This window comes from Podarcis tiliguerta, assembly GCF_965153285.1.
Source record: "Podarcis tiliguerta genome assembly, chromosome: 5".
NCBI classification, from domain to species: Eukaryota; Metazoa; Chordata; class Lepidosauria; order Squamata; family Lacertidae; genus Podarcis; species Podarcis tiliguerta.
This window is the reverse complement of record NC_139538.1, coordinates 69,957,453-69,985,424: the sequence shown is the minus strand read 5'-3', so window position 1 is coordinate 69,985,424 and position 27,972 is coordinate 69,957,453. Positions and strand designations below refer to the sequence as shown.

The 27,972-nt window shown below is 40.6% G+C and overlaps 1 protein-coding gene across 13 annotated transcripts in view; it reads right to left on the bottom strand.

Annotated features, from left to right (window-relative positions):
- Window positions 1-27,972, bottom strand: part of CTNNA3 (catenin alpha 3) — a 528,228-nt gene that overhangs the window by 409,518 nt on the left and 90,738 nt on the right. For all 13 annotated transcript variants that reach the window (XR_014511016.1, XR_014511017.1, XR_014511018.1 and 10 more), the window contains 2 exons: window positions 26,612-26,875; window positions 18,924-19,127 (listed from right to left, as the gene is read on the bottom strand). Coding sequence is in view for 10 of the 13 variants with exons in the window: in XM_083439958.1 (XP_083296084.1) it covers window positions 18,924-19,127; window positions 26,612-26,875 (468 nt within the window). In the remaining 3 variants the exon portion in view is untranslated. The remainder of the gene's footprint in view (window positions 1-18,923; window positions 19,128-26,611; window positions 26,876-27,972) is intronic.

Sequence of the window (27,972 nt, the reverse complement as noted above, 5' to 3'; positions counted from 1 at the left end):
ACTGGGGGGAAATATTAATATGATTCTGAAGCTCTTTCAACATTTATAGAGACCAACTAATTTGTAAGTGGCATCCAAGTATGTTAACATTAGACAAGGTTCATAAAACGGTATGAAGTTAGACATAGCCATTTTCCCCCTTAAAGTGTAGAACCCTAATTCATGTAGAAGTGAGCTGAAAAGTCTGATTTATGAGCCATAGATGTGGATAGATTTAAAAGACAAATTCTTACTTTGCATGCAAATCTGTACCTTAGTCAACTCTTTTAACACTCACTGCAGAGGCAAAAGGATGTGAGAAACTTGTCTAAGGATTATGTGAGTGTGCTTTGAATATGCAGTAGGCTACAGAGTTGCCACCTATCAAGATCCACTCCAACAACTCAGCTCCAGTTTTCCTTAAATGATATTATAGGTTGACAGAAATATCCATGTGAAATTATTCATTCATCACATTCCAAAACCACAGCAGCAGTAGATGCCAACAACTATGGAGCCTATAATACAGATGTGTGGAAAGAAAATGAATTGTATTATTTGAAAGATTTTTACAAAGATGGACGACTGCTTACCATCAAAGAGATACAAATTCAATTGGGAAATGTTCAAGTATCATGGTTATTAATCTACCAGTTAAGGTCATTTTTCCCTGGTTAAAAATGAAGCCATGAGACAAGTAACAACATATGAAAAAAATAATATAATAATGAAAAGGTTAGTATCATCTTTGTATAAATCTATTATAGAGGTTTGATTTCATGCTTAGCAAAATTTGAGAAGGTGAATTGGGATTTAGAAATTGAAGAGGCATAGGACAGACTGTGAACAAAAGTGCCATACAAATCCATATTGGCAACAACCAGAGAAGGAGCCTTTAAAATTCTGAATGACTGGTACTTAACACATACATACCTCCCATGTGTTCTCCCATGTGTTGGAGAGGATGTTCCACTAACGGGACTCATCAGCACATGTGATGGCAACATCCAAGAATAGAAAAGTTCCAGGAAAGGTATTTACAGAAATATCTATGCTTATATGGCAGTCAGTCCTCATGACTAGCTCTACTTACCTACTAGTATTAAAAGGTAAAGGTAAAGGACCCCTGACAGTTAAGTCCAGTCACAAACGACTCTGGGATTGCGGCACTCATCTTGCTTTACTGGCCAAGGAAGCCGAAGTTTGTCCGCAAACAGTTTTTCCAGGTCATGTGGCCAGCATGACTCACAGACGAAGGAAGAGGAGTGCGGGGGGAGTGCACCGCCCCCAGCAGCGCGATCCTGGTGGGGTGCCATCGCAGCTGCCCCCCCCGCCTGCGCTGGGCCCCCCGCCTCCGCAGGTGGCATGCCACGTCCCCAGGACATGCGCCACGCCCCTGTGGGTGGCACACCACACCCCCGGGAGGCACGCTAGCCCCGTCCCGCCTGCTCTCCACCCCTTGGTGTCGGAGCATGAAGCTCCGCCACTGTCTCCCCCATCCCAGCTGCTCCAAGGAAGCATTGCAGGGGGGGGGGAGAGAGGAGTGGCACAAACCAGCCACTCACGCCCCAATCTTCCAGGTAGAGGTGTTTCGATTTTGAAAAAGGAGGGAGCAAAGTCTCGCCAAGTGGGCACCAACGGGAGGGGCAGCCAATCCGCGTGCACACCCAGGTCTGGGAGGCTGCTTGTGCCATTAAAGAATATGTAGGCAGGCGAGAGGGAGAGAAGGCTTTGAAGGAGTCACATTGTGGTGGTAGTAGAGGGGGGGAGGAAGAAAAAGGACGGGGGGGTTGAAGAGGAGGAGGACAGACAGAGGGGGGGCAAAAGGAGCTGTGATCCGTTTACACAGTTTTGCTCAAACAAAACTGTGTGGCGGCAAGGAAACCTGATCGGATGAACGTCAGCCGGGTGGTGGTGCAAGGAGGAGGAGCGGTGGGGTGGGTGGGGTGGGGGTGATTTTTTGTGTATGGTATGGGTATGTGCACTCAGGGAGGGGAGGAAAGAAAAAGGAAAGGGGGGAACCCACAAACCCAACTCCAAAACAAGGGCATGCACGTCGTTGCACGCATGTGTTGTACGTAGCGGAGCCACGGATGCGCAGCCAGTGGGTGCCAGTTAGCCTTCTACTAAGCCAGTCCTAGCAAAACCAGAGCAGCGCATGGAAGCGCCATTTACCTTCCCGCTGGAGTGGTACCTATTTATCTACTTGCACTTTGACGCACTTTCGAACTGCTAGGTTGGCAGGGGCTGGGACCGAACAACAGGAGCTCACCCCGTTGTGGGGATTCAAACCGCCAACTTTCCAATCAGCAAGCCCTAGGCTCAGTGGTTTACACCACAGCGCCATCCACGTCCCTGCCTTAACTAGTATAGTCACAATATATTGCAAACTAGAAACAAATAATTTCCCATTTCTCTTGTGGGAAATATATCCATTCATCTCTTGAAGTTAAATGAGATCTGCTAAAAGAGGTTATCAGAAAAAGCTTATGAGCAAACAATTACAGCAAACAAATAGAGGGATTAAGATCAAATTGCAGCCTACATGTAAACACACACACACCTATGTTCTCAAAGGTTTACTTCCATATTACTATTTATTAAAGAATGCCGGAGTAGAACATGGGAAATCACAAAACATACTGAGTTTGTCCATAGAATCATAGAATCATAGAAAAAAAGTATGAAATAAAATATTTTAACATGGATTAGTTACCGTTTATGCTTTGGCAACATCTATACATGGATAAATGTAACATGCATCAACAAATATAACTGCTTTCATTTGTTAACATTATTAGTCTTTCAACACAGTGAGGACCTTGCTATAGTACATTGTCCTGCAGACAAATTGTCTTGTCTGCAGGTTTTCGCCTACCTCATAGCAAATGCCACAACTTTTGGCAGATCAGGCATTGGTTTGGATCATTAGCTGATCAGATACCCTGTTAAAGGGGTCAAGGAGCGGTGTCTCTGTCCAGGAGTCCACACTCAAAGAGCCATAGGACCCTTCCCAATGGCAGCCCTGGCAGAATTGTATCACCTGGTGCATGTCAGGGGGCAACCCCCAGTCAAGGTAGACCGCCTACCCTACTAATCAACCAGCAGATTTTAACCCTGTGTCTTATTTCTGTGGTTGGGCTCTCACCAGGCTGCAGGCATCATGCACCTGGGTTTGCAAACAATTCAGAATGTCTCATTAACATATGCTTCATCTGGAAGCAACATCAAATCAATTGACTGATGACACATTACTGAAAAGATTTGGACACAGACCTCTATGCATCATCTGAGAAAAGATAAATATCTCTCGAGTCTGGAGATCTCACAGGAGCTTGTCTACCTGAATCATGTTTTCTATACTTGAAGAAGTCAGTTTTCAAAGGCAGGTGCTCCTGTCTTCAAGTAAATTTATGATTTATGGAATTTATTATCTAACCATAAAACCATAATAATCAGGACCAATTCAAACATTCCCTGAGAGGAACAGTGTGGACTATTTGAAAGAGCCATCACCTAAAATTGTGTCCCATATAAAACTTCAGAGAAAATGTCCATATACTGTTTTGAACATGCATGTTCTCCTGTCAGTATCACACCACTCGATGACACATAGCCAAATGACACACAGCAGTGCATACTGCTGTCATTGTCTGCATGGTGATGTCATACACTACATTCTCTGTATGAAAACCACCATCACTATTATGTCATCTTAAAGCAGGGGTCCCCAAACTAAGGTCTGCGGGCTGGATAAGGCCCGAGGGACATGTTTATCCGGCAACTCACACCGCCCACTGCCACAGCCCACTCTTACCAGCACTGCACTGCGTAGCTGCCCACTTCTGGGTTGGAGAAGCACCGGAAATAGCTTGTGCACAAGTGTTATTTCCGGTGCATATCCGGGTCGGAGGAGGCCTGTGCACATGCACACAAGCTATTTCCGGTGCTCCTCTGACCCAGAAGTGCACCAGAAACAGTGTGTGTGCATGCGTATGGGCACGCGCTCCCCCACCCTCCGGCCCGCCACACGATCGGTGCTGGAAACACCGGCCCGAGGCACGGTAAGTTTGCTGACCCCTGTCTTAAAGATTAACCAATTTATCATGTCATAACTTTTCATGGACTTAAACCCACTTCATTCGATTCATGATGTAAAATTTTAGTTGGCTTGTATGTAAAGGAGAAGACTATAAGGTAGGAGTTGAGTGGCAATGAGATGCAAAAATTAGAGCTTAAATGTATGCTAAACAGGCGCACATTTTTACAGTAGCAGATTCTGTGTGTGGTATTTTGATATGTAAAAGCTGTTTTATACATGGAAGTCATCATTTTGTGCTGCAGTCATTCACTTATGAAAAATGCAAGTGTGAACTCACCTCAAGAGAAGGATGTGTCACATTTGAACCAGCTTTTTCAATTCAACAACTTAGCAAAGGAGAAGAAAATGAGGAGGGAAATGACGCATGTGACAGATGACGAATGTTTCCAAAAGGATGCAGGCAAAACTATATAACTGAAAACCATTTTGTATACTGACATGGTTCAGCATCCCACAATAGCCATCCCCACAGCAAAGGCAAACGTTTCACTGAAAGGAAGGAAGCACAGTTGGTGCAGGGTGCATCCACAGACTTCTTCTGTGGCTGAGAAGGCTCAGATCCCAGTCCTCCATCCCTAGGCTGATTCCAGATGGGCAAGGAGTCTATCAACAGCAATCTAGATTCTGTTCCTTGGCAAACACTGTCTGCTTTCCTCTTTTCATTCTTACCCTGGTTTATGTAGCCACTGCTGCTCACTCTCTACCCAAATGGGCTCCAAGTAAGTAGCCCAGATCAGCCCCTTATTAACACATCATCTCAAGCAAGTCACACTTTGATTTTGCATTTGGTGAAGTAAACCCAACAAGCGAAAAATTACTGCTTTTTAACTAGAAATATGAATTTATTGAACAAAAATAGATTGGTGCAGTTCAGTTTGAACGCAAAACAAGGTTGGGAATTAAAAACAAAAATTTGGCCAAGCTGAGACTAAGCTGTTGGTGGGAAACCACTCTTACTGCCAGGTGCAGCAAGACCACCATGTCAGCCCACACTGGACAGCCTAGCATCACAATTAGAATCATAGAATTGTAGAGTTCGAAGGGACCCTAATGGTCATCTAGTACAACCCCCTGCAATGCAGGAATATGCAGTTGTCCCATATGGGACTCAAACCTGCAATGTTGGCATTATCAGCACCATGCTCTAACCAACTGAGCTATCCAGACAAGCAGACAATTCAGTAAAAATACTAAAATGCAATGTTTTAGAAATATTGTCATCAGGATAGTCCATTAAAATTGAGCAAACAAAATGGTGATACGTTTCAGAGAAAATGGCCAGTTTGGAAGCAAACAGATGTAGAGAGTGTTGCATATTTATATTCTGTGCTTCACCTGTTTGTTTGCCCGACTCTTTGCACAAACACAAGCATACACAGACCATTAGAAGCTTAAAAAATAATCTGCCAGCAACCAGAAAAAAGAGAATGTTGGGATTTGGGACTATGTGATATCAATTTGAATAACATTAATTTATGTTTTAGCCATTCAAAGAAGACAGGCACGCCAGTAACTTTGCATTATGCAGTTGGTAGGGCATTATAAATGTATCCCCCTGTAACTAATGCACAGGCCAACAGTATAATCTGCAGCAAACAGCATAAGGCATGTGTGGTTAACGATAAGGAGCAGGGACAATTTTGTATCTGTATAAGTAACATCCATTCTACTTTAGATAGATAGGTTATCAAGAATCATCCGTCATGCTGAGCCAGGTGACTTTGCAATCAATGGCTGGAGCTCCATGGGAGTCACACTGCCTTATAGGAAGCAAGTATAAGCAGTGAATTATGAGGTACAGAGCCAGACATCGATTGTGACTCCTGCTTATTTATTTCCCAGATCTACACAGTGACAAAGCACCACTAATTTTATTCCATAAATCTTTAATATTTCTATTTACAGTGTGCTATATAAAATAAAATTTTAGAGCTTAATGATGCTTTCTGGCAACACTTCTGCTGAGCAATGTTTCACACACACACACACACATATTTTGTGTTGTGTTTGGGGTAAATAATGGTCACTGCTGGAATCTCAATAAAGGGCACGGGTCAACAGAAACATAAAATTGGAATTCAGCCTACAGAATATTTTTCCTTTTCTTTTCCTCTGTACAGTCAGCAAGCATTTTTAATGTAATTGGTGTCTGACCTCAAATAGCACATGTTCTGCATATGATTTTCTTTTCCTCCCATTACTTCTTCTCCCTTGGGGACTATGTAGTTACACAGCCCAATCATTACCAATAGGTTTGGTGTTATTTAGCACGTCTTCTTCCTACCTAAGGCTGCAATTCTAGGCATACTCACTAGGAAGTAAATCTGATTAAAATCAATGGCACTTATTACCATGCAAACATGGCTTGGACCAGGCTATACATCTTTGGTACAATAACTTTGTACGTGGTGGCTTGGTGTTATTGTGGATAACAGAACTACTGTGCCTTGAAACAAGGTTCTACAGCTCTTTCTGCTTTGCCCCACAAAGTGCGATTGTATAGATGCATTTTACAGCAGGACTACAGAGGTAAGGAAAATGAACAATAAGAATAAGATGTCCCTCCTCCCTAAGCTGTCAGCCAACAAATCTCTAGAACTTGCAGTTTTCCAGAAACAGCAACTCTAAAACTTGCAGTTTTTCCAGAAAAGCCATGTGGTTAAACCTTTCTTGAATCATAGGTGCCAGCTCTAAGGGGCTCAGGTCCCTTCACCCCCCTTCCTCAATAAAATATTGGGGGCCTGTCCCCCAGTGTTGAAGACAATCAGGGGCAGATTTCATAGACACCAACTCCAGGGGGCTCAGGTGCATTGCACCCCCCCAATAATGTTCTTCTGTGGTCAGAGCTACAATGCCATCAGCCACTGCCATCGCTCTGGGGCTGCTTTCCCCCCTCCATGGCAGGAGCAGGAGGAGGAAAGGAAGTGCATAAGTGTTTGGGGGCAGTGGGATGCAAGGAGCGGAGCATGCAGAGTCATCGCCCAGACAGCTTTTTGTTTTGTTGTGCTTGGAATCAGAGCTGTTGCATCCAGGCCACTCAAGCCCTTTCCACCCCACATCGCTCTGCCTCGCAGCATCAGGGCCCCACCTCTCTGCCTCTGGACCTCAAAACCTGTGAAATAGAATGGTGTTTCTTTGCCCCTACACCCTTCCCTGAAAAAGCGAGGAAGAGAAGGAGAAGAGTCAAGAAGCAGCAATCTGCATAGTGGCACAAAATACTTTATCAGAGGAAATAATCACAAAAATTAACTGCTGATCTAGACTAGACCTAATATTACTGCAATCAATTAGACAGCATGAGCTTGTTTTCTGAACGGAAATTGGAACACGGTGCATTTTACATGAAGAGAGATGCACAGTTTCCTTTTACTTGATCCATTTGAGTGCTGGAGGTTAGAACCCTGCACTGCTATTCTGCTGACTCTCCTTGGCAACCAAGAAGTTAGAAGCTCCAAACAAATAATATATATAGAGAGAATGAGCTTTTCTCTAAAGCAAAGAAAATTAGGAACGAAAATAGAATAGTCTTTTGAAACAGAAGACCTATTAAAGTTAAATTCTTTGACACCCACTGTCCCTGCACATTGGTCTCAATGTACTCATTGTCTGTTTTACACAGAGTCTATATATTCATAACCTGTACATACATATGTAGGCTCTGCATGTTTTATGTACCTTTAAAAACGCAAAAAACAGATTGCACGGAGAGAGCCTGTGTGTGTACTGCTGGTGCATGCATAGCATTGGTGCAGAAAAGCTGAAGAATGTGTGTAGGTTGGGGCAGGCCAGTGGGCACAACCTCAACTCCCTATCCAAGTATTCATTCAACTCAGAAGCCACATGCACAAGACTGTGCATTTGTAGATCAACATACCATATTTTTCGCTCTATGTGATGCACCTAGTTTTAGAGGAGGAGAACAAGGAAAAAAATGTTCTCTCCCTCTCTGCTCAGCGCCTCTCCAGCAAAGCGGCAGGAGAAACAGAAGGGGCTCCGTTTCTCCTCCCGCTTCACTGAAGAGGCGCTGGGCAGCTCTCCCTCTCTGCACAGCGCCCCTTCAGCAAAGCGGCAGGAGAAACGGAGCCCCTTCCATTTTTCCTCCTGCTTTGCTGAAGGGGCGCTGCGCAGAGAGGGAAAGCTGCGCAGCAGCTCTCCAGCAAAGCAAAGCCAGGAGAGCAAGAGGGATCAATCCCTCTTGCTCTCCTGGCTTCAGTGAAAGCAATGCAAAGCCTCCTGAGCACAGCGGGAGCGCTCCTGCTGCGCTCAGGAGGCTTCACATTGCTTTCACTGAAGCCAGGAGAGCAAGAGGGATCGGTGCACACCGATCCCTCTTGCTCTCCTGGCTTCAGCGAAAGCTGCGCAGCCTGTATTCACTCCATAAGATGCACACACATTCCCCCTTACTTTTTAGGAGGGGAAAAGTGCGTCTTATAGAGCAAAAAATACAGTACTTTGTTTTTAAGTGAGGCTGTCAATCAATCTCCCATTGATACCAGTAGATTTTTTTTATGTATCTATGCATGGAAAACCACACTTAGGGGATGGAGGATCAATCAGTAGATGATATATTGATATTATGAAGTGGAAGTGGAAGGATAAAACACGCTTCTCCAGTCCATACCATTCAAATGTTTGTGTCCACTTTCAACTTGAACCACTCTCATCTAGTTTTGCCTTGTTATTTGAAATACATTTTATCCACAAATTAGTTTTAGCACAAGCCACCACTATCAGCCTCTATTATATAAAGCAGTTCTCCCACACACACACCCCGCCACCAGCGTGGTAGAAAATCTTATTCAGTCTGTCATAGACAGACTTTAGGTCAGCTTCTTGATGACCCAGCAATCAATGAGAGCTTTTTAAAATGTCATCCAATCAGCATGGTGGTGGCAAGTCAAAATTCAGTACCTGCTTTCTACCAGCTTAGGCTGGTATGTCAGCTGAGGCTGACCCTGGAAAGGGTGATCTATGCTCTGATAACAGAGCTCCATGCTCCAGTTACAGCCTGTTTAGACTCTTGTGCACTGTATTGCCCTTGAAGCTGCTATTTGCTCAAAATACTGCAGGCAGGATTTTAACTGGAAAAGCTCATCAGGAACATATTTCATCCATGCTGAGAAATCAATACTGGCTATTTGTTCACTTCTGAACCCAACTGTGATCAGCAAGAAAGAAATGTACACTATTCTTGGATTATAAATTTAAGCATTATGCAACATAATACTAATTAAGAAAAGGGGGATGAAGGCCATCCTACCCACCCAACTCACTGGCCTGGCTTTTCATGCCACTTCTATGCCTTGGATGATCTGAGTGTTCGCACTTGAACTTTCTGTCCTATGTTGGGCAAATGGTTCAGCTAGGGGTAGGTCTCTTTTCCTGCAGTTGCTGAAACTCTGTTGGGTGGTCTTTACCCATGGATGACGTGGCACACCTAAATCAGGAGCTCACCCCCCTGCTATTACTGGACTCCTTTCATTAAGATAAACTGTTATTTTTCTTTCAGCAATCTTAATATGTGGCACACCACCAGCCCACCTAGAAATATATTTAGCCCTTTCTGTCCCCCCCCCATTTTTTTCTGGTGCTGCCGGTCTCTCTACCCTGCCCTACCATGCCCATAGCCACAGGTACCTGCCCACCCTCGGAAGGCCCCCTGCATACATATTTTTCTGCCAAAGTTGTGATAGTTAAGAGCCAAATCAAAATTGTATGTGTTTCCCTAACAAATACCTCAAGGAAGATAAAAAATATGACCATACCCAGCCAACATTGATGAAATACAAAAACTCATTCCCATCTGTCAACAGGACATCCAGCTTAATGCCCAAAGTAAACCTGATGAACACAGTGTTCTGTGCTGTTTTCTGGACCTGAATGAAGTAGGGAGCCTTATGTAGGTCATAAGGCCTATCAACCTGAAATTGTTACAGAACTGAGAAGTGCTCTGTCTCATGAATTTTTGCCCTCTCCTCACAAAGACAGGGAAATTCCAGTCACATTTCTTAGTCAGGCTGCAGTGCCTGGAAGTCTGCTTGAAAAGCTGTCAGGCAGATCACAACATGCCGTTTAAAAATGTTGGACTTATTTTTAAAAAATGATAAAATGAAATTAAATATATTTATGCAAATCTTAATAAAATTATGTAAATACTAAATGAATAAGAATATAAAACAAAATTTAAGATTCTGAAACTCGCTGACAGGACACAGCATTCTCCTGTTACAAATTTTCTCATCTCATCAATTACGGCAGATAGAAAATGAATATACTTCACAGTTGTATCATTTCCACCCAATAGAGAAACCGCAGGGTTATAATCAAACCTCTCCACATCTGTCCACAAAATCTGTCCCAAGTTGTTCAAGGCACCATACAAAGAACAATATACAATAATATATGTACAAGGATACTTTAGATGAGATTCCTGCATTGCCGTGAATTGGACTAGATGACCCTTGGAGTCCCTTCCAACTCCACAATTCTGTGATTCTATGACTCCAACCTGGTACTCAAGTACCACAAGTACAGGTATATTCAGAATACAGCATATTTGTGAACCTTCCTTCTGGGACAATTGAGAGCATCACATTTAACTAGGCTTTAATAAACACCATCCCCTCCCTAGGTTTCTTCAAATCCTTACAAGGTAGAACAATATGAAGGTAAGCAAAATTATTAAATAATGGAACTTTTTAAGGCACCAGTTCAATTGTTCTGCCCATCTGAAGAGATACATCAGATCAGACAATTCCTGCTTCTAATGCTTTTTAGTGAGCTCCACCCCCAAACTCTGCATATAGTTCAAAAGAAGCCTAATCTCACCACTATGGAACAAACAAATGCATTCCAAGCGTGATTGTTCATGACAGATATTTTTCCTTAACCAAATGTTTAGCAGCATCACATATGCCACTGTTTGAATTGTTGTTACAGCCAATGCATAAATCAGAAGGGACTGAGAGGGCAGTAATAGCCACAATTATATAACTTTGTTTTTAACTATATCCAAGGGACTTCGTTTCTCTGCAGACCACACTTTGAGAAGCTAAGGAACGAGCTTCCTTTATATAGTTCTAATGCTGGTGCACCCTTAGTTCTAAAGTAAAATAAACTCTACATGTTGTGTACAGGTTTCTGTCTGAGAAAACACCACTCCCAAATATCAGAAAAAATATACTTCCTCAATTTTCACCCTGTCTAACCTCCAAAGAGGTGTCTATGGTCTCTTCTGAAAAATAACCCTTTTGTTCTTTTGATAGTTATTCTGCAAGCCTGCCCAAGCAGTGCATTTTCTCTGGGGCGACACATACCCCTAATCATTTTGTGAATCTTTGTCCTTTTGTCCATTTACTGTATTTATTTTTTACCAATTTGAACTATAAAATGGTGATTTTCTTGAGCCAAAATGAGAGTACCCCTAAACATTTTTTTAGAAGAAAAAAAGCACTGTGCCTAAGCATCCATATTTTTCACTGAGGCCCTACTCAGAATGTTCCCACCACCAGAGGTCAAGCAAGTGGCAACAAAGTAGAGGGCTTTCTCATCTTATCTGTGGTATCCCATCCAGAGGAAGCTTGCCTGGCACCCACTTTGTCACACTTATTTTCTCAGGCATTTTAATAGTTTTTTATTTCAAGTATTGAAAACATGGAAATGAAGCATTTACTCTGCTGTTTTAATGGAGATTTAATGTTGCATTTAATTGCATGTCTTGTTATTCTGTTTTAAACTGCCTTGAAATAAAAATTATGCAGGGTGGTATAAAAAACACTTTAAATGCTGTTGTATGTTTACATGCCTATAGAGACTGACTTAAAAAATGCTTCTAAAAATGTACCTTAGGTAAAGGTAAAGGGTAAAGGGACCCCTTACCATTAGGTCCAGTCATGAACGACCCTGGGGTTGTGGCGCTCATCTTGCTTTATTGGCCGAGGGAGCTGGCATACAGCTTCCGGGTCATGTGGCCAGCATGACTAAGCCGCTTCTGGCGAACCAGAGCAGCGCACGGAAACACCGTTTACCTTCCTGCCGGAGCAGTACGTATTTATGTACTTGTATTCTGACGTGCTATTGAACTGCTGGGTTGGCAGGAGCAGGGACCAAGCAACGGGAGAGTGTATATATAAAAATCTAAAATTAATAAATCTGTTGTCAGAAATTAAGCCAGTCTCACTTTGGGCATAATTCTCCAATCATAAAAGGAAACTCAAGCACCCAATAATTTCAAGGTGATAAAAACTGCTTACTTTGTATTTTTACTAGTTAAGTGGAATTTTCACTCCTTGTTATGATTGCTAAACAATTATCTTGTTTCACAAGTCCACTAAGATAAAGAAGGAGGAGAGGGAGCCTCATAGCCAAGGCTCCAAGTAGGTATGCTCAGATCTAGATGTGGATTTAATCACTGTTAACAATACCTGCTCATAAGGAAGATCTCATTCTGCTGAATCAAAACATTGCCTTCTTTCTCCAGTTCTTTAAACAGCAAAATCTCAAAGTGGTTTAATAACAAGGCTGAAAGCTTTAATTAATTAATTAGTGTCATTAATTTACTATTTCATTAATTGATTTAATGTGTAGATTGCTGATTGATTAAACCATGCTGCACAGGAAGAGACAAACCACATTAAGCACGAACACTTGGTGCTGTCAACTGTTCCATGAACAAGTTTCATACATCTCTTGACTTCTGTGTTAATAGGCTAGCGAAACTTGTATTGGCAAAGTTCAAAGCCAAGGGGCAGGATCTCATGATTAGATCCTATGTTATAGGCAGTGTTGATGTTATTACTAGTAGATATTTCTTTAGCAAGCAGCTATGTTCAAAATGCAGCAGCAGATATATTGAGTTCCTAAAGTTATGCTAAAAATTACTTTAAAATTACATATATAAGTAACTCAGCAATAAGCATTCCTATTTATTCTTCTGAACAGATCATCAAAACTGATTTATGACATTACACTTATTAGAATACGATTTATACTTAAAATGTGTTCCAAAAGGGAGCAAAGAACCAGTGACAAAGAAGTCAGGATTTTGCTAGTCAAATACTAGAGAAATATAATGCTCCACTGATTTGAGGCAGGAATATACAAAGTTTACTAAAGTACTTAAGAAGTTTCAGAAGCATTTGCAAAGGCAGACAAAAGCTGAACAACTTTTCTGTTGTTTTCTTAAAAATTCAAGACCTAATGACACTGATAATTTATTCTGCATGCTTTTTGAGAAAAATACATTTATTTTTAGTTGCTTTTGAGAAAATCTGTACATATATTTGAAAAATGCATTATATTAACTCCTTTCTATCTCAAACAATAATGCTTGGAAGCAACAGCAGTTTCTTTAGAAAGGTCCTATGTTAAACACCACGGGGAGGCAAACAGAACCCACAGTAAAGGTACAATCAAAGACTTAATACCTAGATTGTACTGTTACTAACTGTGACTGGTTCAACAGCTTTTGCCATTCCTGAACCAGGAAATCCTGGGCACAGTAGTGCATGCTTTGGTCAGGTCAAGACTGGATTACTGCAATGCACTCTATGTGGGGCTTCCCTTGCACTTGATCTGGAAGCTACAGTTTGTGCAGAAGCTACAGATAAAAAAAATCCCAGTTCCTCCTCTTTCCCATTCACCCTTAAAAATCCTGAAATGCTCTAGGGCAAATTCCTGGCAGAACTAGCAATGAGATATGAAAATTAAATATAGTTTCTGCAACCATTAATTTGAATAGAATGACCTTTGCCATATTTTTAACGCATTTAAAAAAGCAAGCCATGTTAAATACATTAAATTCTTTTCTACTTGCAATGGACTTATTTACAGTAATTTTTGATTTACCTAAGGAAAATTCCTTCTCATGAATTAAAAAGTGTGGTAGCTGTTTAGTCAGTGAACACTTCCAATATTTATTTGCAGTGCTAGGTTATTACCATAATCAAGGATTTATTCTACCTTGGAGGGAGGGAAAATACCATTTTGTTGAAGGCTTCCGGGGAAACAATGGTCTTCAGCAGACTAATATATTTTGGGTGCTGTCAAGTATACCAAATATGAATTACTGACTATTGTACTGAATCATCCTCTCAAGATCCATGAGCTCTGCATCACTCTATATTTTTCTAGTGCATTCCTCAAATAAGTATCCGATTAATGCAGAAATTGCTGGCTCAGAAACATTTAATGAAGAACAGGACTTAAGCAAGACAAATCTTTAATCTTGTTTCTCCAGTTCTCCTGGCTAAAAAAAAATAGCAACTTAGGGATCTCCCACATTATTTACCAGAACAGAAACCTCTAGAAGAGAAAAGCAGGTTTAGGAAGCCTGGTTTTTGAATGTGTGTGAACATTTGTCATGGTGGCACCCCAGTTAGAATGCCTACCTCCAATAAGGTAAACCAGAACAAACAATACTGACATTTCAGCAACATGTTAAGACCTCTCAATTTGCCTGGTCCTCTTCACAATGCTAGTATAGGTATGTTGCTGTAACAAGGAACTGTGTTTAGCTTCGTGTTGTGTTTTGTACTTGATTCTATGGTTGTTTTATCTGTTGTTTACATTTTTACATTTTTATTTTTGTATTTATTGTTAATTGATTTAGGTTTGCCTTTAACTTACGCTAACCATATGATGAAGGTCAGGATAAAAATTAATAATAATAATAATACTGTCGTCGTAGCCTCAGTTTTTGTATATAACCTCCACCACTTTGTTGGCATTGTCACACAGAGTTAATTTGTTTTCCGCCCATTTTCTGTAGAATATATCAACTTCCAAACTACACAGCCACAATCTCAATCTTTGTTTGTAAACCCCCCTGTAATGAGAATGTCACAGCAGTGCAGAAATCTCCATCATCAAAGATTAAATAATTCAGGAAGAACTGGAAGTCATTCAAACATTTCTACTCTTCAATTGTACTTGAAAAGCTTGTCACAATGAATAACTGTGATCCCCACAACGTTAAACTCATTTGGAAGCTCTTGTTTCTCTAAATCAAAATATATTTTTGCTGGGATCATGCATTTTATAAGCAAATGGATCCTTCAAATTCTTCAAAGCAATAAGAATAAAATACAACAAATCTTTAATCATGATACCTAGAGTGGGTATCATCTTTTTAACTATAGGGTCATTGCCTTCTGCACCCAGGACATGCAGATGGAGAGAGAATTATAAAATAGCACAGCAAAAAATATCATCATCATAATCCACCTTAGACCCTATTCGTGATGTAATACAGGATAGTAGAGGACTTGCTCTGACTAGTAATTCCAGGCAGCTCACTACCCACCTCTCAATGTGAGGAAAGTGTTTGAGATCCCTGGCACACAGAGTATCATAGTTGACAGCTGTAATATTAAACTGAAACATGTAAAGCTCAGCATCCCAGTTTCAATAGCAGGATCCAGTCTGTTTGTTCACCTTGTGCATTTATCTTCAATATTACTGTATATATTTTCTGCTAGGAATCATGTTGTGTAATAAAACTGTACAGCCATGAGACAAGAGGAGATTAAATGAGCCCTAAGAGAACTGTTGGAAGGCAGCCTTGTATCCCTTAATCTGATGCGATTGTCTCTTCTTATTGTCAGCCCATGGTATGCATTTCTAATTTTGGATTCTCTCCACTATACATCTATGGATACAGCATGTCTCAATTTAGGCACTGTTTTAAAGCATTTTCATAGAGCTTTGTGTTCTTAGAGTGTATTTTGTTTTGCAGATTTTAGCATCTACTCTTAATACTTCAAGTCTAGACCATTAATTCTGACTTAGAAGAACATCCTAGGGCTAATGCAAATGAATCCTGGGTGCATGGCAGCTCCTGAAAATTTGATTGCTCAGTGGCTCCTGGCAATCAAATTTTAAGCAACTACAATGCTCAGCAAGTCATTATAATGAAATGTAATGAAAAATTGCAGCACAAATGCAAAGTGTAGCTTCTTGTTTGATTCAGGCAGCCTTCTTCTGTGATAGGGATTCATATTTTTTATTTATTTCATATGTATTATGTTCTAAGCTTTTCATATACCAGCTACTTCAAAGACAAAGGAACTGACAGCAGAACTTCATTTATTCAACCAATACTCCAGGCATCATTCAAAATAGAAGTATGGGAAATTACATTAAACTAGGTTACAGAAACATGGGAATATGAGAGACCTGAATTTTCTGATAACTGGGAATGAACAACAGTGAGGGGGGTTCTATACTTACAATGAACCCACAGGGTCCCCTTAACCTTGCACAATTCATCTACTCTCTCTAAAAGGATGTGACTATGTCAAGAAATAAACGAAACTGCTTGCCTAGAAAAGGTGCATGAAATATTTGGAGTCTCCATTTCTCATATATATAGTTCTCACATCCTGAAAATGGATATTTTACACTGTTCTGCACATGTCCAATTATCCCCTGGATCAGGCACAGGTTAATAATTGGAACAGAGTATTGTTGCTAAAATTCCACATACTCATTGCAAACAAACAAAAATCTTCCAAACATGCTGCAGTCTACTGTCCAATCAAGAGCAGCTAGCCTTATTATGGAAGCATGCAACTTAGGAATCCATAGAAAGTTGCTTTTTTCTAGATACAGACAATCTGTTCATCCAGCCCAGGGATGGATAATCTTTTTCAGGGTAAGAGCTACATGTCAGATGGATGTGGCAATTCTTCTTATTTTTTAAATACCTGGGCAGGTATCACAGGCTCCACAGAATCATAGCAGTGGACCTGTGGTAGTGGCCAGTGTAAATTATAGGGCTTCTCCATACAAATGTTCAAAAAAGGAATTGTATTGTTGCTATACGTATCCTAGCTGGAGAAGGCATGGAGCCTAGCTGTGAAGAGATAACCATGCTTCCATTTATTTTAAAGCCTTTGCTTGTAAACAATACCGTACATCAAGATGATGATGCAGCAGCAACAAAAGGTGGTATTTATATATATTTTACTTGGAGCTGATCTACTAAAAATAATTACTGTTAATAAAAAAATAGTCCAGTAGCACCTAATAGACCAACTACGTTTTTCTGGTATAAGCTTTCAGATCTGAAGAAGTGTGCTTCCACATGAAAGCTTATACCAGAACAAACTTAGTTGGTCTATAAGGTGCTACTGAACAATTTTTTATTTATATTATTTTTATTTTGACTGTGTCAGACCAACACGGCTACCTTCCTGAATCTATAATTACTCTTACTTAGTCATTAATTTCAGTTGGTCTCCTCTGGGTAAAACTTGGCTGAATGTCACCTTGCAGCTCCTAAAATGGAAGTGTCAGATGGAACCTCCTGGGTATTGCCTTAATCTCTGGGAAATCTTTTTTTAAAAAAAAAAAAAAAACAAGATGGGTTGAGAGTTCCCTATTCTGTGGTAATACTCCATAGGAGCACACAGGCATTTCATTCCTTTAAAAGACAGAATGAAAGGTGGGAATATACAAGTTCACACAATGGTGTCCACATCTGTGAATACAGTGGTACCTCTGGTTGCGAACAGGATCCATTCCGGTGGCCCGTTCGCAACCTGAAAAGAACGCAACCCGCATCTGCGCACGCACAGGTCGCAATTCGCTGCTTCTGTGCATGCGTGTGATGTCATTTTGCGCGTCTGCGCATGTGCGAGCAACAAAACCCGGAAGTAACCCTTTCCGGTACTTCTGGGTCGCCGCGGAACGCAACCTGAAAATGCACAACCTGAAGCAAACATAACATGAGGTATGACTGTAGTTGTATCTTTGCCATTACAGAAAATAATCAGTAAGTAACTATGGCATTCATTCAGCCACATTAACAATACATGTTCTATCTGGGTGAAGAATCCCATTTTCCCAATTTGAATATGAAGAATGTTAAATAGAGGAAGGATACCTGGATTCTGTGCAACAAATAACTGAAATAATTGTACTAGAAATAATCACACATTTTTCTCTGTTTACCCATCTTCCTTTCCTGTTTTCCCTATTGTTTTCATCTTATTAAATTCATATATATTGTAGATATCTCTCTATAGCTATGATAAAATACTGAAAGCACTACATGATCAATAAAGCTTTGGGGGGGGGACCTGAGAGAACACATAGCGTCAATAGTTTGTACACCTGAGAAGAAAGTAAAAGAATATCATGTCTCAACATGAATATCATTAGCTACTCAACAAAACTCATTCCCAAATTGTCTTCTGAATAAGAGTAAGATATCTATCTGTTCAACACAGAGGTTATGTTTCCAAATCAAACACTGGATGAAGTAGTTCTGTCTAGTAGCGTTGCTGGTATTTGTTTTAATCTCTTTACTGCCAGTAACATTCACTATAATAGTGGTTCAATCAAAAGTCTACCTCCAACATCTAAGCATTGTCTTTTCAGGATACATTATAAACATTTCAGATTTGTGAATCTAAGACTTTCCCCTACTGAACACTGGCCCCTTAAGATCACTCTTGACATACTGCTATTTTTAAAAGTAACCACATGTACCAGGAAAATGTTTACAGAATAATAATCACAGATATCTTATTTCTAATGTTCTGAGAAAACAAGAAGGCTAAAAAAAATAAATTACTTACCATCTCCTTTTCTGTTGACTTTTGCAAAAATGGCACCATAGAGCACCATGGGTTAAGGTCGACTTTGAACATATACAACATATTAAGTATTATTCTGAGACTCAGCAGTATATAAATACCTTTCAGAAAACTTTGACTAAGCTTTATTTTCGAAGTACTACTCAGTAGACACCAATAACTATTGGACTACCTTCATATAAGCAGCAGTGCAGAAAACAGTGACAAACAGCAAGAGTGGGTGGAGTAAAACATTCACTTACATTATTCATGTACTCTGAAAGAAGATCTTGGAGGGCTTGGCGAATAGCATTGCACTCCGTGATAATGCGCTCACGGTGAATATCACGTGTGCAAGAAGAATCTGCTAACAAAGCAGCACCACTGATAATTCCTTCTAAACGCTTTTCTAGCGATGGCCTTATTTTGTCTTCCTTCGCAGTAAGAGGATCCAAGACAACCAGATTCTATAGGGAAAGATAAAAGGGGGGCAATAAGAAGAGTACTCATGCTCACACTGGTCTTCTTGAACACATAGCTGGAATGCATATATCATATCCCCAGTGTAACCATCCTACTGTTTGAATCTTGAGGATCTTCATCTCTGAAGGACAGCAAGAAATTCAAAGCAAAGTTGTACATTTATATGGTTCTCAAGCAAAGATCTTGTCCATTGGGTACATTACAATACATGCAATAGATGGCTGCAAAATGCCCATTGGCAGACAACCAGGGCAGACCAATTGTATTATCTGTTTATGCGCTGGCCAGGGCCAGCCCACAGCAAGGTGAGGTGACTGCCTCAGGTGGCAGGATCCGCCGGGGCAGCAGATCCTGATGTCAATTTTTCTTCCTCCCCTGTTCCTGATGTAGCTCTTCCCTAACCCTTTCTTCTCTAGCAGGGAGGGGAGGTGCCATTTTGTTGTCCACCTCAGATGCCAGAATGTCTTGAGCGCTAGTTACCTTAGAAAACCTGGAGTGTCAGTGCATATAATATGCATATAATATGTGAGATTTGCTCAGATTTTTAGCAGAATGGGGTGGGGTGGGGGTGGGGTGGGGGTGTAATAATCCACTTCTCATCAATAGCAAGATAGGAATTAGCTCAACACTGAGATTTATTTATTTTTTAAGCCCATCCTTGTCTCTTCTCTCCCTTGAATGACCCTGTGTCATTCAAACCCCATGGCCCACAGAGCAGTTATTGCTGAATGAAGTATAATAAATGTGGCAGAAAGCACAATCTGGTTTCTCCTGCATATGAAGAATTGGATTACTATAGGCAGAGGTTTTCAACCTTTTTGAGTCCACAGCTCCCTTGACCAACTACATTCTTTCAGCAGCATCCCTGTGGGGCTCAGGAGCCCAGTTATGTCACCTCTCACCTGCAGAGCTGGCAGCCTCTCACCTTTTGAACACCCTCCCTTGTGGAGTGTTCCCTCAGCCTCCTCTCCTCCCTTTTCCTTGCGAGTCCTCCAGGCAGCCACTGCTGCCACCCTGGTCTCCGGGCTGCTCCCCCTGCCCCAAAGAGAGGTGCCTCCTCACACTGCCCCACAGGGACCTGGGAAGCAGCTTGAGGAGCTTGCAGCCAGGGCTGCTACAGCAAATGGCTGTGCAAGCCTTTGGGAGGCAGAGATGCAAGAGGGCATGGCTCACTGGTTGAAACCCCCTGCCCTATGTTAATTTTATGTTTGAAAACTGCCCTGAGAACTTATAGTTGATGGTGCACTAAATACATTCCTAAAATAAAGTAAAATAAATTGGCCTCAAAGATGATGATGGATTCCTAGCCCAGTTCCTTTTATCAAATGACAAACTCTGATGTGAAATTCCTCTTCATAGTTTGATCATGGGGCAGATAAAGGAACTGGCCTCAGAAATACTTTTCCATGGATGCTAACTTGCAGAAGTAGTTTTATAAATTAGTATAATTATCTATTTTTAATATATTTTTATACTGCTTACCATTACAAGTAAATCTCAAAGTAGTATGTAAAGACAGAACTAAAATACATTAAAACAATTTCAATAAAAATGTTACAGATATCATCAATAATAAAAAGCAGTAGTAGCAACAATAAATATCATTTCAGCTTCTGCATGCATCTGACCCCTCCATTTTCTTCCAATAAATGTTGCTCTTGCTGCAAGTGGGGCATCTTTAAACGGGAAATTCAGGAGTTCTCCTGCCACTATTCCATGCATTTAAGTGATCCTGAGCCCTCTCAATAAGGCAAGACATATGCAAATAAATGCTGGTGATCTACTGCTTGGGATTTGAGGGTTAAGTGTTTGAAGAAAAAAATTAATGAAATGGATTGTGCATTCTGTAAAGTGAGGTTTGTTTAACTAGAAAATTTTGAATGAATACATCAAGATTCTCTCTGTGTGTATGAAATTCCTTTATCTGAAAATGGAATAATGTTGCTTTGTTTATCCAAAAGCATTATCAATTTCATAATATCTAATTTAAGCAAATCACTTTCCTAACTCATGATAAGGGCAACAGACATTAGAAATTCATCAAACTATTACATTTCTTTCTTTCTTTTTCTTTTTTGCAGCACCCTCTTCTCACAGCAGGGTGAGTCTGCCTGATTGCAAAGGGAAATCACACATGAGAGAGAACTCTTCTGGGAGTCTTTTTCTAACTACAATACGAATTCATGAAAATTAGCAGTATTTAATTAAGCAAGAAATATCTTTTTCTTTGACTTCTTTCAGAGAGGAAAATTAAGGAACTGCAGCAACGAAAGCTTAATTTGGGGCTGTGTGGGTTATTTTGAGGAACTATGTATTATAATGAAAACAAACACATTTGTAGAAATGTCTGAATGAACAAACTAAATTTCAAAATGCTGGGCCAGCTCCTGCACCTGGTTGGCCTTGTGAGTGAGGCCCACACCACCTGGAATGTCCAGTGTGGCCAGAGGTGGGTGGTACCAGCTGCCCATCCACTCCCCTGACCACACAAGAAGATGACGGCCTCCCAGGACCAACTGTAACTTTATGGAGACAGAGAAAGCTATATTTAAACTCTGGCTTTTTTCATATAATGTAACTTTCCATTTTGATGTGATCAAATGGGTCACCTTCCACATAGTCGTTCCTTAGTGGATTCTGACCAAACATCAGCATCAATGAAGCCAAATCTATGAGAAGAGTGCATCCATCTTCTAAAGAGATGTCTGTCAGTGGGTTGAGAGGCAAAAGAATTAGAGTAACTTTAGAAGGTTTCGGCATTTCAAAAGTTTGAGAAACATCAGCATGGGTCAAATCTTTTTCTAAAAAAAACCTAGACTTAAGAAACTGCTCTCAGCAAATATGTAGACTGGTGACTGGGGGCGGCCGCCGAAACCATATAACACCGGTCTTGAAAGACCTACATTGGCTCCCAGTACGTTTCCGAGCACAATTCAAAGTGTTGGTGCTGACCTTTAAAGCCCTAAACAGCCTCAGTCCAGTATATCTGAAGGAGCGTCTCCACCCCCATCGTTCTGCCCGGACACTGAGGTCCAGCTCCGAGGGCCTTCTGGTGGTTCCCTCACTGCAAGAGGCCAAGTTACAGGGAACCAGGCAGAGGGCCTTCTCGGTAGTGGCGCCCGCCCTGTGGAACGCCCTCCTATCAGATGTCAAAGCGATAAACAACTACCTGACATTCAGAAGACATCTGAAGGCAGCCCTGTTCAGGGAAGTTTTTAATATGTGACATTTTAGTGTATTTTTCATCTTTGTTGGAAGCCGCCCAGAGTGGCTGGGGAAACCCAGCCAGATGGGCGGGGTACAAATAATAAATTATTATTATTATTATTATTATTATTATTATTATTATTATTATTATGTACCGAGAGGCTTGTGTTAAAGTTTTATTCAAAATGACTGTCATCTGAAACAACCAGCAGCTAAAATGGTGTAGGAAGATAAAACTAAAAAGCTGAAATGAGCAGGCCTTTCTATTGCCCTCTTATTTCCATCAAATATCTTAAGCTAGCAAAATCTCAAGAATATTATAACCAAGACACTACTACAAGGTACATCAAATCATTGAGCTCCGTTAACAAATTATTAAATAATTACACTTGCCCACTCTAATGTACAGAGTTTGTGGATGAGATTTTGCAGGCTGTCCCAACTTTAGATTTCAGTATATATGTTGCTATTATTTTTCAAGGAATTGGTCTACATCATATGCTTATGCCCTGCTTCCTTACTCTGGATTGTGAATGCAGATTGACATTCCAAAGAGAAAGCATTCCTATTAGAGGTACTGCCAAGGCCCGTCTTTCAACCATAATTGTTGATCTGTGATTTGCAGTCTGAGTCCCTTCACTTGCAATTCTAATGTTCCAATCGGAGGGATTGATAATTTTGGTAGAGCTAGGCAATCCATTAAAAACCATACTGACAAAGTGAAGGAGAACAGAGAAAATGGGTGGTATTCAACTTTTTTATAAAAAAAAACTAGGCCCACTGAAATTAATGAACATGACTAAGTTAGGTCAATTAATTTCTGTGGGTCTACTGTGAGTAAAAGTAGACCACCCAATGTTTTTTTAAAAAAATATTCAAAATTCTCAACTTACTTAAAAATAATAATAATTATATGTAGTATGACCAAATGCTGCAGTGGTGATCATCTTAGGTACATAAATTCATTTTATATTAGTTCACCTGGGCATCCATAATTTCAACACAAGAAAGTGATGTTTGATTCATCATATGGTGTTTTAATTCTTACTACAACTTCTATGAAATCTCTGTTTCCTTCATTAAAAAAAAAAAAAGAACTGAGGGTGGAGGAAGACTGAAGATAAAGAGCCATCTTATTATCCAATTGAGCTTACCAACAGAAATCTGATATGTGCTGGGCAACTTGCATTGATGAGTTTAAAAGGAGCAGTAACGAAATCAATACAAATGAGTGAGCATTTGCAGTAGACAGATCTGATCAAACAGATTTTTTAATCTGTCCTGCCTGAGTGCTTCATGCGTTTTGCTCCTGTAGAATTAATGGTGTGGTAAGAAGATATTAGATTTAAATGGAATGCTTAGCTACAGACTTTTCCACCAAGTTTCCAGTTTTATACATCATCTGAAATACTCGTAACAGCGCCACTCTAACTTGGTTTCACTTCAGATTAGAGACATCGACAAAACTCTCTCTCCGAAAAGAAATTGGAGGGGGCCTCCTTAACATCCTCCTCAAAGAAAAGATTAGCTTTTTTAAGCCCCTGAATTCTTCACCATTTTTGACTGAAGTCTAAGCTGGAGAAGGATTGCCATCTTGGACCCCAGCAAGGTTTTTCTCCCTGTCCTATAGAAGCTAATGGAGTGGCTCTGCTCCTTTAGCTTGCAAGGAGTGAGGACTCTACAGAGTCCACCTTAAGGGTCACTCCTGCACCCACAAATCCCCCCCCCAAAAAAACCCAATGCAATTTAATGAACTGTCTTAACTCCATTAGCTTGCTTTGGGGGTGGAAAACCCCCCAAAGGTAGGGGGAGAACCAGCCACTGAGGATAAGTAGGGGGTTTCTCCCTCACACAGCCTCCGCTTTTTGCCACTGCAGCATCTTTTCCCATACACCCACAGGAATTAATGGCACCATTTGTTCCTGTGGGGCTGGGAAGGCAACACAACAGAGGCCAAATCCTGAGGTAGTGGGAGATGGCCACACACTCCTTTAGTCCTACAAGTATATTTGTCCTGCCCCCATTAGAACCACCTCATCTGATTTCACAGACAAGGAAGCTGCTACAGGTGAATCAGGAACCATATGTCCAGGTCCTTTGTACAGGGGATCGAGAAAGAACTGTCTATCTGTCATTCCTTTCCCTCTGCTTCAGTTGGCTATGATGCCATTTCTCAAGAGATGCTGGAGGTAACTGGGGCACTGCTGGAGCTAGGAGGTGCCACAAGGTCTTCAAGCTATCAGGGTCTTCATCACAGAAGTAGTCTTCTTGGCTCAGGCCTATGAATTATCTCATCTTACCTCCTGGTCCACACATTGATATCTCCACATATGTCATTTGAATAGGGCTATGAACATACAAAACAGCTATGATTCCCAAGAACATGCTCAACTTTTGAAGACTGTCGTAGGAAGAGCTATGGTATAGCCATGCTTCCCTAAGATGGCTGACTAAATCAACACATTGCAAGCATTTCTAGACCTGTTGAAGTCTCCCTCTTACACAGCTAGCTGGAATGCAGTACAGTAACTGACCATCTAATGGGGGATTTAAGTTTCAGTTATTACACATTTAGTATTATACTTTTTATTACAGTCACAACTATATCGTATTGTTAGAATGTATTGTAAGCCTAAAGCTTTGGGAAGTATTCAGACTCACTTCAGCTTTTGCCCAAGTATAAATCCTAACTTCCCATACTGTATATGAATGATATTAAGAAAGCTTCCAGACAGTACTTGTTGAGTAAGCTCTTTCAAATATTTCCAGACTATAAACATTTAATGAGATTGGCTCCCAACAGACTGTTTACTACATCCATTTATTTCATTGTACTTTATTTATAATGCAGAAGATAGAGCAAAGGTTGTTTCAGGTTCTTATCCAATGCCATTTCCCCATAAATAAAGAAAAATGAAACAATTTAATTCTCAAACATTCGTAAAAGGTTAGATACTCAATAAATTTTGCTTTATCTAACTCACTCAGCCTAAGGTACCATTTGCACTACTTGTGTTAAAGAAATATAGAAAAAGTCTATGAACAAGAAGACATTTAACAATATAATCTAAGCCCAGGATCCAAAAATGTATATATGGGTGCTCTGCTTATACACAGAGGCAGCCCCCCAACTCCTTGAACACCTCCCCCTCAAACAAAGCACACCATTAAGGATAGTGACCTGTTGCTAGAAGTAGGTTCCCTCCCTCCACAATATAGGAGAAGCATATTTTAATATATAGAGTATATTTTAACTTGCGTTGTGCAAAAATGATCACGTATTGCCTCATAAACACATATTTCAGATGGTTCAAAATGCAGCAGCCTATTAATTGGCTGGAGCTGGTTAATGGGAGACTATAATACCCATGCAGAAAGAACTATATTGGCTCCAATTTGTTCTGACGCACAATTCAAAAAATTAGTTTTGATCTTTAAAGGCCTAAATTATCTTGATCTAGAATGGCCCAAGAATTGCCTCCTCCTATTTGAACATGCCTCCATGCTCTAAAATGGGTCACCAAAAAGGTCCCTCCTCCAAATCCCATCTCTTTCTGAGCTCATACTGATGTGGGCAAGAGTAAAGTCTTTCAAACAGTGGAACCTTCCTTGTAGACCCCTTTGCCCAAGAAAGCCCAGTAGCGTAGCTTCATTTTCACATTTGGGGGAAAATATATATGAAAACTTTTATTATTCAGAGCATTTTTGGAGAAATTGTTGTTAAATAGTAAGAAGGTGCGAGACAAATTTGCTACTGTGAATTTTTGAGATATCTATCTGTTGCCATTATGTCACCTTTTGTTGCTTTTGGTTTAAAAGATTGAGATTTAATTGGGAAGTTGATTGTCTTGATGCTTAATTGTCAATTTATTGCTGTTTTCACGGAGCCATGTGGAGGCATTTGTCATTTGTAAAATTAGTCAATGGGCTCTATCAATGCTATAGTACTGGGGTACCTATTGTGATACCCACCAGATGTTGTGGACTACAAGTCCCATCATTCCTTGAGGTGGATGGTCCACATTGGCTATCCCCTGCTTTAGTAGATACCATGTTTACGTCTGATCCCTAGGTTGCAGGTCACAATCACTCACCAAAACAAATCAGCCAGGCTGGAAGCGTGTCTGAGAACTGCTATGAAACTGATCACACATAGGTCAGTAAGATTTGGTTTTCTGGTATGCTACTTTCCACAAGCACATCATTTAAAATAAATTAGGCCATTTTACAGAGTGTGCTACAGAGCTACACATTCACCTACCTCAAATTCATCAAGGGCACTTCCAAGAGTAGCAGACTGTGATGTCGACTGAACCTTTTGATTTCCAATTCCTTGAGAAGCATTGGAAATGACATCAAGAGCATTCTGTATTTCATTACAAACAGAGTCCTTGCTGGCTGCAAGAGATGAAATGTCTGAATGTTCCAAACAAGCAGAGCAAATTGAATGGAGAAGAGATGAATTTTCCTTCAGAGAAGCACGTGCTGCTGCAATGTCATCGCGTTGATTGTTGGATTTTAAATCCTGTCAAGAAAATCATACATATGGGGATTATTACTATTATTATTTCAACTTAAATACTGGCAAGCAGTGTAGCAACACATTATTTCAATTTGTTCTGTATCTACTAAAGAAAGAAAGAGAGAGAAATTCAATAAAGATTTATTAACTGTGTATTCTCCGGCAGCACATTTTGCTGCTCATTTATAACATGCCTAGGATGAAATGGAAAGAAATGAATTCTATCTCAAGAGGAAAGAAATATTTTTGTGTTTGTTTGTTTTTCAGAGTGCCTGGAATAGTTAAGTCCACAGTAATTGTTCACTGCCCTTAAGAACACATGAACTGCCTTTCTGGATCATGTAGCCTGAATATCTTCTCCAGCTAGCTGCCCACCAGGATTTCCCAAGTAGGGCATGGCAGAGCGAAAAATAGCCACCTCCTATTGCTTGCATGCAGTATCTGACAATCAGAGTTCACCCCCACAGCAGCCTTCTCTAACCCCTATGCTGTAGGAGCCAAAAGCTGCAGAACAAGACAACTGCCCTTTAAAAGCACAGGCAGATCTGACGAAGGTCTCAGGCTTGTCCACCTTGCTGAAGCAACAGCCTTCCTTGTGAGAGAACATACTATCATAATGCTCTGTCAAAGGTGCTGCTTCTGACCTGTTGAAGCCAGACCCTACAGGATCTGCCTTGATCTGACCTTACTAAACATGACTTTGTCTTACTTGACCTAATTTCACTGCATATGACTCTACCTTACTTTCCCGTACACTCTACTGCCAGTAGGTGCCACTGTTCTATTCCACTTCCCTTGTGAGCCTAGAAACAGCCCAAACAGGACAATAATTTATTTTAAATTGTCTTAAGAAATGGAAATATTTTAACTGTGGTTGAATTAGTGTTGCACACAGGCCCCATATCCTGATTCAACCACATCATTAAAGAATATACTGTATCAGCCCAGCAACAGACAGGAAACTCTTTTTCAATAGCAACTCAAAACACTAAATGCTTAATAGAAGGAGGAACAATGAATTTGTTTGTCCACGATGATATAATTTTACAGTTTTCAGTAGTATGCATTTGGATCCCACATCGAATGTAACACCATAAAGT